The following is a 12,732-nucleotide window of genomic DNA, read 5'->3' as shown; positions in this document are numbered from 1 at the left end:
ATAGGAGAGTGGTGAGCAGTAAATTTAATACTCTGGTGAAAGCGATTGAAATGGCTAATTAAGCCGGTTAACAAGCCACAACTATTATAGTAGAGTATTGAATTTTCAGTAATTATTTTTGGTAAAAAGTGGCGTAATTAGATTCTGTGGCCTTTTTTGGCTTTTTATAAGGCCGATTGGTTTCGTATTTGATAAAAATATAAAACTCCGTCACTCAAAGTTGAAACTAAGAATAAAAAAAGATGGTTTTATTGTGGTTTGTAGGTAGCACATGGCACCATTTGGCAAGCCGCTCACGAGCTGAAGCTTTTCTTATTCCACGGTTCATATCTAAACGAAAAGTAATGATTACACAAGAACTTCGAAGTGCGTCTCCTGATTTACTTTTGCAGAAGCTATCTCTTAAAAAAAAAGTTATGGGGTTTTACATGCCAAAACCACTTCCTGGTTATGAGGCACGCCGTAGTGGAGGACTCCGGAAATTTCGACCACCTGGGGTTCTTTAACATGCACTTAAATCTAAGTACACGGGTGTTCTCACATTTCGCCCCCATCGAAATGTGGCCGCCGTGGCCGGGATTCAATCCCATGACCTCGTGCACATTGTTACCAACATGCACATTGTTATGAAGGTTATTGGAAGCAAAGGACATGGACATGGCAAGATCACTTCCATGTCTGCATAGTCGTGCATATGGTAAGCCTGTTAACATGTTTCTTGGTGTAGTGAGGTGGCAAGGTTGATGCTGGAAAGCCCTCCACCCCCACCCCTGGCTAGGGGCCTGATTCCGCTGTAGATCTGGGATCAGGACCCAAGCATGACTACAACTATACACAGAAAGAAGGATCAAAGATGTGTACACTTTTTTTTTTATTTTACAAGTTTTCCCACGACTTTAAATGATGATACATACAAATGCAGGCTGGCTTCTGCAATATAGTATGCCAGTAGTGCTTGGTGGCAGAGCCCATGAAGCTAGAAATCATAAAAGCACTTTTAAAACGTTAATTTTTATTATGACATATCACTCGGAATGTTTCACACAGAAAACAAAAGAAGCCCGAGTTAGTGTCACTAAAGCCGAAATTTTTTGTTGAAGGAAGCACAGGTTTTACATGTTATCAGGGCCTGTATAACATTTCATTTTCCATTCTTTCATAATATCAGCACATGTAAAATAGCATGAGGAACTAGCGATGAACTGCCCAAAGATGGCAAATTGGTGAGTTGGAACTTATCTATGACAGTAACGCACAGCAAAATGAAAATGCAGGAACAGAAAATGACATTATAAGAACTTGCAGTGCCAATGTGTACTTCGACGCTTGTTCTCAGTCCATTTCTTTTGTGTTGTATCTGTTTTTTGTGCTCATTTACTGTGTCCTTTTCTTATGATGCAGCATGCCGAATGGCCGATCCGTGCGATGACAGCGGCGTGTCAATCCATGTGATGACAAAGGGTGAAAAGAATAAAAAATGAAACAGAATGTTTGAAAACACAGCCCAAGGCGGCGTCACCACTCCTGCTGTGCATCTGGAGCACATAAGGATGTTGAGTTCACAGGCTTTTTCTCTTCCTCATGCCAATGATGATGTCTTCATCGGTCAGCAGAGCAAAGCTCATGACCATCTTCAATGGGACCTGCGACCAAAGAAAAAGCATGCAGCTATAAAATTATAGCCACTTCCACCCAGGTGCTTTGGTAGAAATGTGAATTTTCCAGGCAAATTTTTGTCACTGTTGACGCAGTCCCCGTGATATCTTGTATAAAGTGAAAAGTGAGGCAAGATCCCATCAGCATATGCTGTGAATGCGAGGGTGAGCCACAAAGGATGGTGGCTCGATGCATACAGTCTTCCTGCATGCCCAATGTTCGAGGTCACGTGGTCAAGCACACTCTAGCCTCGCACTCAAGCATACACTAGTACGTTGACATTCCTTACTGGTCTTGCTGGATAAGTATCTTGGCATTCCATTATGATGCGCTGAGTTGTTTCCCAACTTTTGTTGCAGCTGACACATGCCTGATCCGCTTTATTTCTTGCCATACCATATAGACTCGTGTAAGGGCTGCACTTTTTTTCCACTATTTTGATGAGATGTGGCCCTTGCACAGGTCCGAACCTCTTAGTCAAAATGGTGCCGGCACAGATGATGGCTTGTGCACACCGTGGCTTTAGCCATCTAGTAGCGGCACGGTATGTACGCAGTGCATGAAAATTTGCCACTGCACGCATGCGGCATCGGAGCATCGAACATGATTGCTTCTCCATTAGAAATTTTTCACCCAAAATCTTGGGCTGCCAAGTTGGGGGTGCGGCCCTTACAAGAGTTTAGATGGTATTTGTGAATCGCCACGGTCTCTATTTCTATCCTTTGCATCAAACTGACCTGTTTCTCTCACTTTTTTTCTGATTACTCTGGGCTGTCAGTTGCCTCTTTTCCAAGAAGTGCCCTCTAGTAGCAGAGCATCGCATCACTCTCTATTGAGGCAGGGCAGCATTATTCTGAGTGCTTAATACACAGGCTAACTGCTTATGACTCTGAATAACAATATGACTAGTTATAACAATCTTTCAATTATGAGGGTCATGTATGAGTTGTAGTGAGAATTTGAGATGGCACGCTAAGCCCAGATATAACAGCAAACTACTCATATAACATTTTCTGCAATTATTGCATTAGTTATAAGTTGATTTGCCTGTATACAAAGTTCAAGCTTAATTTAAGAGGGCTATGCGCTTACTGCTGGGATAAGTGCAAGCAGTCGCACCAGCTTTATGGGAAACTCTGCTCCCTACACCAGTGCAATGGTGCACTGACCTTTGTTTTCTCTGTTCGCATTAGTTCCACACTGTGAACAACATGGAGCAGGCACATCTTGAGGGCTTGCGGGGCAAATCGCATCCCAATGCTGTTCTGGGGACAAGCACCACACGGCAGGTACGAGTAGGGTTGTATGTAGACAATGTTCTCGTCACTAAATCTGCGTTTGGCGGAGGTCAGATTCACTTTGGTGGTTCAGAGAAATGTGACCCACTAGGAAAGAAATGGCTAAAGATTTACTTGTTTATTTATACATTACTGATAACCAGAAAGAGGCCAAAGTAGTTTGGATAATGCAACAACACATATATGCACTTATAGGGACTGAGGTTAGGTCCACAACGAGTGAGTTGGTGAGTGAAAGACCCGAGAACCGTTTAAACCGATAGCAGGAGCAGAAGCAGCTCTCTTTTATTATTCCCTTTTTCTTCTAAGCTCGCAGCACGAGGTACGAGACACATGCCGGAGCATGCCATATATAGAAGGCAGCCGAGGAAGATGATGACTGCTGTAGAAGGCTCCCCTCATTTTAGGAAAAGAGCAGTGGTGGCCAAGAAACAGCCTTTGATGCCAGATGATCGGGTAGATTCGTCATTTCAGCAGTTGTAAAGTCGTTGAAAATGAACAATGATGGTTAGGTTGGGCTGGCTTGACCCTGTCTATCGCCATGACTTCTTCACGTCCGTTGAGGTCGGTGGTAACAGTTTTTTCTGCCTGCTTGGTATCTTAAAAGGGCCGTCATAGGGAGGCATAAAAAATTATCACATGCCTTCACGCTGTACGAAAATGTGGCTCGCTTTAGACATGTCTTTGCTGACAAAAAAATTACTAGAGGATGCAACTCTGCTAGGGCAAGGACGCAAGCATGTGATCTGGAAGCAGAGCTGGTGAACATAGCTGTTTGGGTCGGGTGGCAGCAGTAGCTGGTGCGAAAAATTCACCCGGCAACCGCACTGTTGCGCCATAGACTAGACCGCAGCTGTGCAGCCAAGGTCTTCTGAGAAAGAGGAATGCACGCCTAGCAGGACAAGAGGAAGGCCTTCAGCCCAAGAAGAGTGAGCCTGGCGGGCCATCAAGGCAGCTTTAAGTTGACGGTGAAGGCGTTCAGCCATTTCATTTGCTGATGGGTGATGCACGGTAGTACAAATATGGCACACGCCAAGCAGTTGCATGAGTTCGCTTAAGAGATCACATTTGAACCGTCGCCTTCGATAAGTTGTAACAACGCTGCATCATGCGAAGCCCGAGATCCAGCCAATGGCAAATGCGGAAGCCACTGTGAGTGGCGGTATGTCAATGAGAGGAAATGCTTCTGGCAAGCAGGTATAATGCTCTACACAAGTGAGTATGCAGCGAGCACCTCGGGATGGTGGCAGCGGGCCAATGATGTCGATGTCAATGTGATTACAATGGGCTTCAGGTGGACGAAAGAAGTGAATTAGCGGCTTCATGTGTCGTGTTATCTTGAAGTGTTGAGAGCGAGGCATTCACGAGCCCAGCGCCACATGTCAGAGTTCACACTCGGCCACACGAAGTGGGAAGTAATTAGGTGCTGGTTGGCATGAACTTCAGGATGACTTGTGCGGTGTAGCTTATCAAATTATTGAGGGCGGAATCTGGATGGAACAAATGGGTGTGTTCAACCACCTGATACGTCGCAAGTGATAGTGCCTGAAGGAGCCAGAGATGATCTTCAAGTGAGCTTTAAATCTTGCAGTTTATCCATATGTGAGCGTCAAGTTCACCTAAGTGTATATAGACTGACGAAATGGGCAAATGAGAATGGTTTCCAGTTTAATACGGAAAGAACAACATGCGCACTGTATACAAGAAAGGCCTGTGCCCTAATCCATCCATTGAATGAAATGAACACCAAGTGACAGTCAAAAGTGAACATAAATTTCTGGGTGTCATTTTTGATAGCAAACTTGCATTTACTCTGCATTTCCGCTTTCCCTCCGTGGAGTCGAGCGATTCCTCTAGCGACGCAAATTTCACGGTCGAGCAGTAGATGTTGGTCGCCTTCGATGACGCCTTCTACGTCCGCGGGTGTTTCGGTGCCGACCGAAATAACAATGCTCGAGCGAGGCGGGATGCTCACTTGATCTTCGAGCACACTCAAGGCGTGGTGAATACGAGAGCTCTCCAACGGTATCGCTTGATCTTCCGATAGCGTTATCGATTTCGACTTCAGGTCTGTGATTGCGCCGTGTTGGTTCAGGAAGTCCATGCCGAGAATGATGTCTCCTGAACACTGTTGGAGGAAAACGAAGGTGGCAGGGTAAGTCCGGTCATGAACAGTAATTCTTGCCGTGCAGATTCCAGTCGGCGTAATTAGGTGTCCTCCAGCGGTTCGAATTTGAGGGCCTTCCCATGCAGTTTTAACTTTCTTCAACTGGGCGGCGATGTGTCCACTCATTATAGAGTAATCGGGTCCTGTGTCCACTAAGGCGGTAACTGCGTGGCCGTCGAGAAGCACGTTGAGGTCGGTGGTTCTTTGTCTGGCGTTGCAGTTGGGTCTTGGCGTCTGATCACGGCTGCGTCGTGTTGAGCTGAAGCTGGAACGTTGCGTCGTCAGGTTGTCTTTTGTCGTCGTATTCTGTGCTTCCAGACTTCGTCGGGACGACGGCGTGTCGTTATGTTGTAGAGGTAGTTTCTTCGGTGTCTTCGTCGGCAGCGGTGGATCTTCGTCAGTTCGACGAACAGCAACCGCACCTCCATCGGTTGTTGCTTTTAGTTTGCCGGATATGGGCTCGCTGACCGGCCCCGGGCTGGACCAGTGTATGTTTGGCGCTGCGGCGACAGGTAGCGGCCTGGTGATGGCGAACGCTACGGTCGACGAGAGCTCCACTGAATAGCGGCGAGGTAGTCGGCGATATAGCGAGGGCGTTCACCTTGCTGCGGGCGCGTAGCGTTGACGGCGAAACCTCGCAGCCCCATCTCCCGGTATGGGCATCGTCGGTAGACGTGACCTCCTTCTCCGCAGTGGTCAGGAGCACACCAAACATCTGTCTTCCTCGGGTAGCTGCGCTGGGCGACGGGTGGGCGTGTTGGCGGCGGTGGTGGTGGTCGACGGAATTGCGGCGTTACAGGGCCCTGGCATTTTCATAGCGAGACCTATGCTTCTTTGGATTGCGGTATTTCGTCATAGCCACGTTACGTAAAGCGCCTTGAGCAAACGTGCGCCTGATGTAGCAAATACAGCGCAGTCGATTTACCACCATCGTCTGTGTTTTAGACTACCTCTTGTTCGAGAGTATGGCACGTGGACGACACATTGGGCACGAATTATCATGTAGGTTGCGTGTGCTTCTCGGAGTAGCATATCATCACTTGGTGTAGTAATCTCGGCGTGAAACAGGTTGTTTACAAGTTGCCATGAAGTGGGTGGGCGTGCGAAATGGGCTCTTGCTGTGGAAAGTACATCTCGAAGGTTGGTGATGATCGAACATTCGCGGGTGCCTCGGTGCGCGTTTGATAGGCTTTTGGTGATATTATCGATAGTCTGACATCAACGTAAGACAGAGGAACCGTTTACGTGGACTTACGCTGCTCTGCGCAGCTCCAACTTCAAGACGCAAGAGTGGGAAGTCCAGCAGGCCCGAGAGGCGGCGATGAGGCAAGGCCTAGACGTCCCCTCATGGGAGACCTGAGTCCGGGTAGTTAAACTTTGCCGGATTTAAAATGAAGTTGTTTCCATCCAAGCATATTCCGAAACTGTATTTTTCCACAAAGCATTTACTGCTTCAGCATTGTCCTCCCCCCCCCCCCCCCCTCACCCATCCAATAAAACTATGCTGATTCGCGCGCTTTATTCTTTTTTCTTAATTAATATGTTTCAGGAAACATGAATCCAGAAAATAAAAAGAATAATTTCGTTGCGATATCAAGGCGAGACGACTACTTGCACTACATTGTCTTGGAAAGAAAATAAAACGAAATCTAGGTATATTTATTGCTGCCACTATCTAAAATAATTTTACTTTTTTCTGGGTTTGCTTGTAAAAGTATTCGGTAAAAGTTTCGCACTCATAACTTATCTACTAATTTAATTAGCATCTTTTACATGCCTTTTAGCAAGCATTAGGCGACCCCTTCCACAAATCATTCTTTGTTATGGCGTCGCAACTGCGTGTTTATGTATTTTATTCTGCTGGTTACCGTGCAAGGAAGCTAACTTGCCCTGTTATGGGCTCAGTAGCAGTTATATAAGATTTCTATAATTCGTCCTGCATAGGCATCACACACGTACCTACGGTATGTCCAAATAAGGAAAACTAAAAGTACGGTGTTCTTTATTATCAATATTGAGTGGAAGCGCACAAAAATCACGCCATCGCTGATACGGGCTCAGGTTAAGGTACCGGAGAAAGACGAAAAAAAGTATTAACGCGGTAGCAACGCTAAAAAAATTAAGTGATTGGTTGGCAGGTTGTTTCTTAGTGCATGGGCCCTACCCATTCGGGGGGGGGGGGGGTGGAGGGAGGAGAAGGGAGGATCGGTCATGAATCGGGCGATGCAAAGGCCTAAAATGTAATCCTAATTTTAAGCAATATAAATATAATCAAAACTGAAAACAGGAACTTGTGAAACGCAATATCACATAATACGCGCAGACACCAAATATCTTCAAGTTAGAGAAAATAAAATGCGCCTTCCGTTGGCCTTGCACCTTCTTTTCTTTCACGGGAATCGGCCCTCATCATTTTAAAAGTTTGACCTAGGAAAGCGACTTCAGAGTTTTTCCAATGCAACGCCGCGACCTGGAAAACCTATTTGCACGCAAATATTGAAACATCCTCTTCCGAGATTCCACTCCATAGCAAAATATTGTTGTTGTTTTTTTTCACGACGCGCTGTGCTGCGATACGGGCGTGAGGCATTTTGTTTTGTTTCATTTTGCACATAGGACGTCACGGTAAGGCGCTAGCTGTGATACAAGTTTATCTTCTCGCTTCTGGAATCTAATTTCTTCGAGCCTTTTCCATCGTAGTCGTGGTCGTCTTGCGGAAATTCTTGCGCGGCGAGAGACAACAAACACCGGCATAGAAGAAGAAGTATTTTAATGATTGGAAAATGTAGAGAGGTCGGCCGGATAATGGAGCATCTGGCCTGCTACTCTACGTAAGGGAAGGGGAAGAGGGGGAGAAAAAGTGTCACAATGGGGGATGATAATGGGAGGAACGTGGTGAATGACACATTACACAACTGGTATCACAGGCGTGAGTCCAGGCCCGTGTCACCTAGGAAACGTGAAAGTGCACGCATTGTCTCTGTCGTCTGCCAACTCTGTGGCCACGCGCCTAGCAAGAGGTCCTCCGACAGTGGTCCATTGTGTAAGTGTCTCAATGTATCTGCCAATGTCAGTCTTTCGCGCGCATACTCAGGGCACACCACGAGCACATGTTCTATATTCTCTACAGCGCCACACACTGAACAGTCCGGGGAGTCTGTCCGTCCAATAATGTGCAAATATTTGCGCGTGAAGGCGACGCCTAATCGCAGTCTGTGTATCAGGCATGTATGAGGGCGTGGAATTCCACGCAGAATCGGAAATTTCATATCGGGATCCAGCCATTTAAGGCGGACGTGACGAGCGTCTGGCTGGGCCCAGTATCTTCTCGTCGCACTCCTCATTAATTCCGACAGGAGGCATGTGATGTCCGGTCTGGAGAATGGCACTACAGTTCGCAGGCCATTGCTGAGGGCGCGCCTTGCTGCAGCATCGGCCATCTCAATACCGTTGAGCCCACAGTGTCCCGGGATCCATTGGAACACGATGCGGTGGTGTTTTTCTTGAGCGTATGAAAGTAGCTCGGTGATCTGCAGGGCCAGAACCTGATATGCGGTGTGGCGCAGGAAGCATCCCAAAATTTGCAGCGCGGGTTTTGAGTCCGTGAAAATGCACCACTCTTGAGGTCTTTCCCCGCAGATGTGGCGAATCGCTTCCCGAATAGCCACAAGCTCTGCAGCGGTTGATGTTGAATTATGGTCTAGTATGAAACCTCGAGTCATCTGTTGGGCTGGTATCACCACAGCTGCTGTCGATGCCCTAGGTGACGCGGAGCCGTCTGTGTACACATGAACATATGTCTGGTATTCTGACCAGATGTATGCGAGAGCAAGTTGTTGTAATCCACTGACGGGAACCAAAGATTTCTTTAGTATGCCGGGGACATGTACGCATACGGAAGGTTGAACCATCACCCACGGTGGTATGACGGGGTGATATGGAAGGGCATAGCCTGATGTTATGTGGGGTAGATGGCAGCGGAGTGCACTTGAGAAACTGCTGTCCGGCCGCTCATGTAGAACCGACGTCAATGGATGGCAATGGTGTCGTGTCAGTAAGCGTAGATACACACGAAGTGGTTCGTGGGACAGGTATATCGGTAATGGACATACGTGGGCTTCCTCAATTGTGCCTTTGTTGGAGGCACGCCGTGGCAACCCGAGGCATATTTTGAGTGCCTGCGCTTGGACGCTCTCTAATGTCCGTAAGCAGGAAATGCTCAAGTTTGAGAGTATCGGAAGGCTGTATCGAATGTAGCCTACGAAAAGAGATTGATAAAGTCTTAGTAATGAGCCTTCCGTGGGGCCCCATTTCATGCCTGTTACGAAGCGAAGAACATGGCAAAACAGATTAAGTTTTTGCTTCAACATATTAACATGCCTCGTCCATGACAAACCGCGGTCGATGATAATGCCCAAGAATCTGTGGTGGGAGACATAAGGTATTATGACACCGTTAATGGAGATCGGGTAGCGGCAGACGGATTTGCGCGTGAATGCAACCACAGCACATTTTTCGGCAGCTAAGCGCAAACCCTGACGCCGTATGTATCGTGAAGTAGATGACACAGCCCGTTGTAATTTCGCACGTAGTTGTGGGCGTGTTGTACCAGAAGCCCAGATGCAGATGTCATCTGCATATGCACTGATGTGGATGTGAGGTGGAAGCTCGCTCATCAGGCCAATCAGTGCCACATTAAATAATGTTGGGCTGAGAACTCCTCCCTGCGGAACTCCACGGCATACCTGATGACGGTTAGTGTCTCCGTCAGGCGTGGACATGTAAACGAAACGGCCGCTGAGGTAGCTCACAATCCACAGGTAGAGCCGGCCGCCAATACCCAAGTCATCTAGGGCATCGAGAATGGCTTCATGAAGGATGTTGTCGTAGGCCCCTTTGATATCTAAGAAAACAGCAGCGACGAGTCGGCGTTGACGTTTTTCATGTTCCACTGTCGTAACGAGGTCAATGACGCTGTCAATTGAAGAACGACCCCGCCGAAAACCGGTCATCATGTTCGGATAAAGATCATTTCTTTCCAGAAACCATTCGAGCCTCGCCAGGACCATTCGTTCCATAACTTTTCCAACACAGCTGGCTAATGCAACTGGGCGGTATGAGGTAAGCTCATAAGGAGTCTTTCCAGGCTTCAAGAGAGCAACCAGGCGGCTGATCTTCCACTGCTGCGGAACAATACCGGAGACCCATGTGTCGTTGTAATAATTGAGCAGTGCAGTGCGACCAGCCCTGCCAAGGTGAGACAGAGACGAGTACGAGATCCCGTCAGGGCCAGGAGCAGATGAATGCCGACACGACGCAAGAGCAGCCTCTAATTCGGGCATCGTAAAGAGCAAGTCGTAGTGGTCACTCGAGGAAGGTGGCGCAAAAACTTCGACTTGGATTGAGGCTGGTTGAGTTGTGCCCACAACCATTTTGCAGAAGTCGTCCGCTACCTCTACATCATTGCGGCGTTGGTAAAGGGCCAGAGCACTGAAAGGGTACTTTTCTTGTGGGGGAAAACGTAGGCTTCTGACTACATGCCAAATACGTGACAGCGGCTTGTGAGGATCCAGTGACGAGCAGAACTTTCTCCACCGCTTCCTTCCTAATTTCTCGAGATGGCGCTTTATTTGTCGTTGAGCTCGGCGACAAAGGGCGAGATCGTACGTGGATTTCGTCCTTCTATATTTCCTTTCAGCGCGCCGTCGGACTGCGCGCAACCTCTCGAATTCCACGGCGATAGGAGACCCCGGTGTAGGTGCACATATGTTCCGCGTGGCCTCACCGAGGGCGGACGTGATCAAGTCTTCTATTTGTGTTGGTGACTCGAGATTCGCACAGGAATTCTCCACGAATGTCTTAAAAGTGGGCCAGTCAGTGCACCGCACATGAGACGAAGTGGTAGGTGCGAACCACTTTACGCAGATATACGTTGGTATATGTGGTCACTGCCATGTGTTTCCACATCACTGAACCAGCTAATAGAAGACTGTAGTCGTGAGGAAACAAACGTCAGGTCCAAGCAGCTACTATAGGACGTGCCACGCAGAAACGTAGGAGAGCCATCGTTAATATTGACGAAATCCTGTGAGTGCATAAAGTCGGACAATGCTTTGCCTCGGTTATTCATTAATGTACTTCCCCATTGGGGGTGATGAGCATTGAAGTCGCCCACAATAATATGGGGAGCTGTGCAACTCTGGATTGCTGAGGACAGGTACGAGAAATCAATGTGATCTCTGGGTGGAATGTAGCCGCCGAGTATCGAGAAGACCCGCCCTTTAAGCGTTAACGTCAAGCAAATGTAGTGGTTCGTGTTATGGGGCTGGAGGACAAGGCGGTAGTGTGGAATATCTCGGCGTATGCACACTAATACCTTGCTGGTTTCATCAGCTTCTCGAGACCACAGCAATACATATCCAGAAAGGCGGAAAGCAGAAGGCATGTTGGGCTCACATATAACAATCACGGGGAAGTGGTATTTCTGGACGCGCTGTCGGAAGTCACTTAGGCGACCACGCAGGCCTCGGGCATTCCACTGCATCACTACACTACGACGTATGTGCATCGACACAGAGGAGGGGTTGTGTGGTAGCGCCATAATGAATTACTGCAGTGCCGCCAAGAGCGGCTCAATTGCATCCAAAAACTGAACAACAACCCTTGCTGTTGGCGTATTGAGGCCTGAAAGCAGCGTGCGCATGGAATGTAAAAGTTGGTTCAGAAGAGCGTTCACCTGCTGGCCTTCCGGCTTGTCCTTATTGTCCGCTGGAACGGCACGGAATGATGGACGCGTTGGTTCGACGACTTTGGATGACAGAGCAGGCCATTTCACATCAGAGGAGGTGGATAATGTACCCGCATCTTTCTGAACCACCGTGGTTATATGGGGCGCTACAGCAGGCGCCGTCTTATCATTCTGCGGCTCAAGACGTTGAGGCAACGGAGCTGAGAGTTGCTGTGACGGCGGCTGAGACAGACTAGTGACGTGTGACTCTGGGCGTCGGTGTCGGGAACGACGTTTGCGGCGACGAATAGACGCGGCCGCTTCTTGGTGACTTGAGTTCTCTTTTACCATCTTCTTCAGGATAAGCCTCTCGTTCTTCATCCTAGGACAGTCTTTAGCCGTCGCCTCATGAGCGCCGAAGCAGTTGGTGCACTTGACTGTCTCCGTCTTGCAAGTGTCATGCTGGTGTGATCCGCCGCATCGACGGCAGGATATTTCGTTTCTGCAAACAGCACTCACATGGCCAATCCTGTTGCATTTGTGGCATTGAACAGGCTTGGGAACATACAGACGGACAGGATGCCGCACATAGCCCACCTTGACGTGGGATGGGATAGAGTCGGCTTCAAAAACTACTTTAACACACCGTGATCTGCCGAAACGATGAATGTCGACTATCTTGGCCGTAGATTTGATGAGGGTCCGCAGGTCGCTGTCCGTTATTTCAGGGTCTACGTCTGTAATAACTCCAGCGGAAGTCCGTTTTCCGTGAGAGAGATAGGGTCGGACCGGCATACCGCCTAACACTCCAATTTCTTTCAGTTTGTCCACGGACGCCCGAGATTTCACATCTACCGTAAGGACATTCTTCCAAGCGTTGATTC

At 48.1% G+C, this 12,732-nt stretch overlaps 1 protein-coding gene and 1 long non-coding RNA gene across 5 annotated transcripts in view; one reads left to right on the top strand and one right to left on the bottom strand.

The window, feature by feature from the left end:
• The window catches only part of LOC126529644 (uncharacterized), a 31,492-nt gene extending 29,990 nt beyond the window's left edge, over positions 1-1,502 (top strand). For 3 of the 4 annotated variants that reach the window (XM_055069916.2, XM_055069917.2, XM_050177161.3), the window contains one exon: positions 1,402-1,502. In XM_055069916.2, the coding sequence (XP_054925891.1) occupies positions 1,402-1,481 (80 nt within the window). In that variant the 3' untranslated portion in view covers positions 1,482-1,502. Of the gene's footprint in view, positions 1-727 lie in introns of all 4 variants that reach the window. The other variant, XM_072284288.1, reaches the window with a different exon arrangement.
• LOC140213126 (uncharacterized) lies at positions 842-6,585 on the bottom strand. The gene is made up of 2 exons (XR_011890089.1): positions 6,377-6,585; positions 842-1,643 (listed from the first exon to the last, which is right to left on the bottom strand). It is a non-coding gene; the product is annotated as an uncharacterized lncRNA (long non-coding RNA).
• Positions 6,586-12,732: the final 6,147 nt, after the last annotated feature.

The sequence above is a fragment of the Dermacentor andersoni genome, chromosome 9 (genome assembly GCF_023375885.2).
Source record: "Dermacentor andersoni chromosome 9, qqDerAnde1_hic_scaffold, whole genome shotgun sequence".
NCBI classification, from domain to species: Eukaryota; Metazoa; Arthropoda; class Arachnida; order Ixodida; family Ixodidae; genus Dermacentor; species Dermacentor andersoni.
The sequence above is the reverse complement of the archived record's forward strand: the minus strand, read 5'-3'. Positions and strand labels throughout refer to the sequence as shown.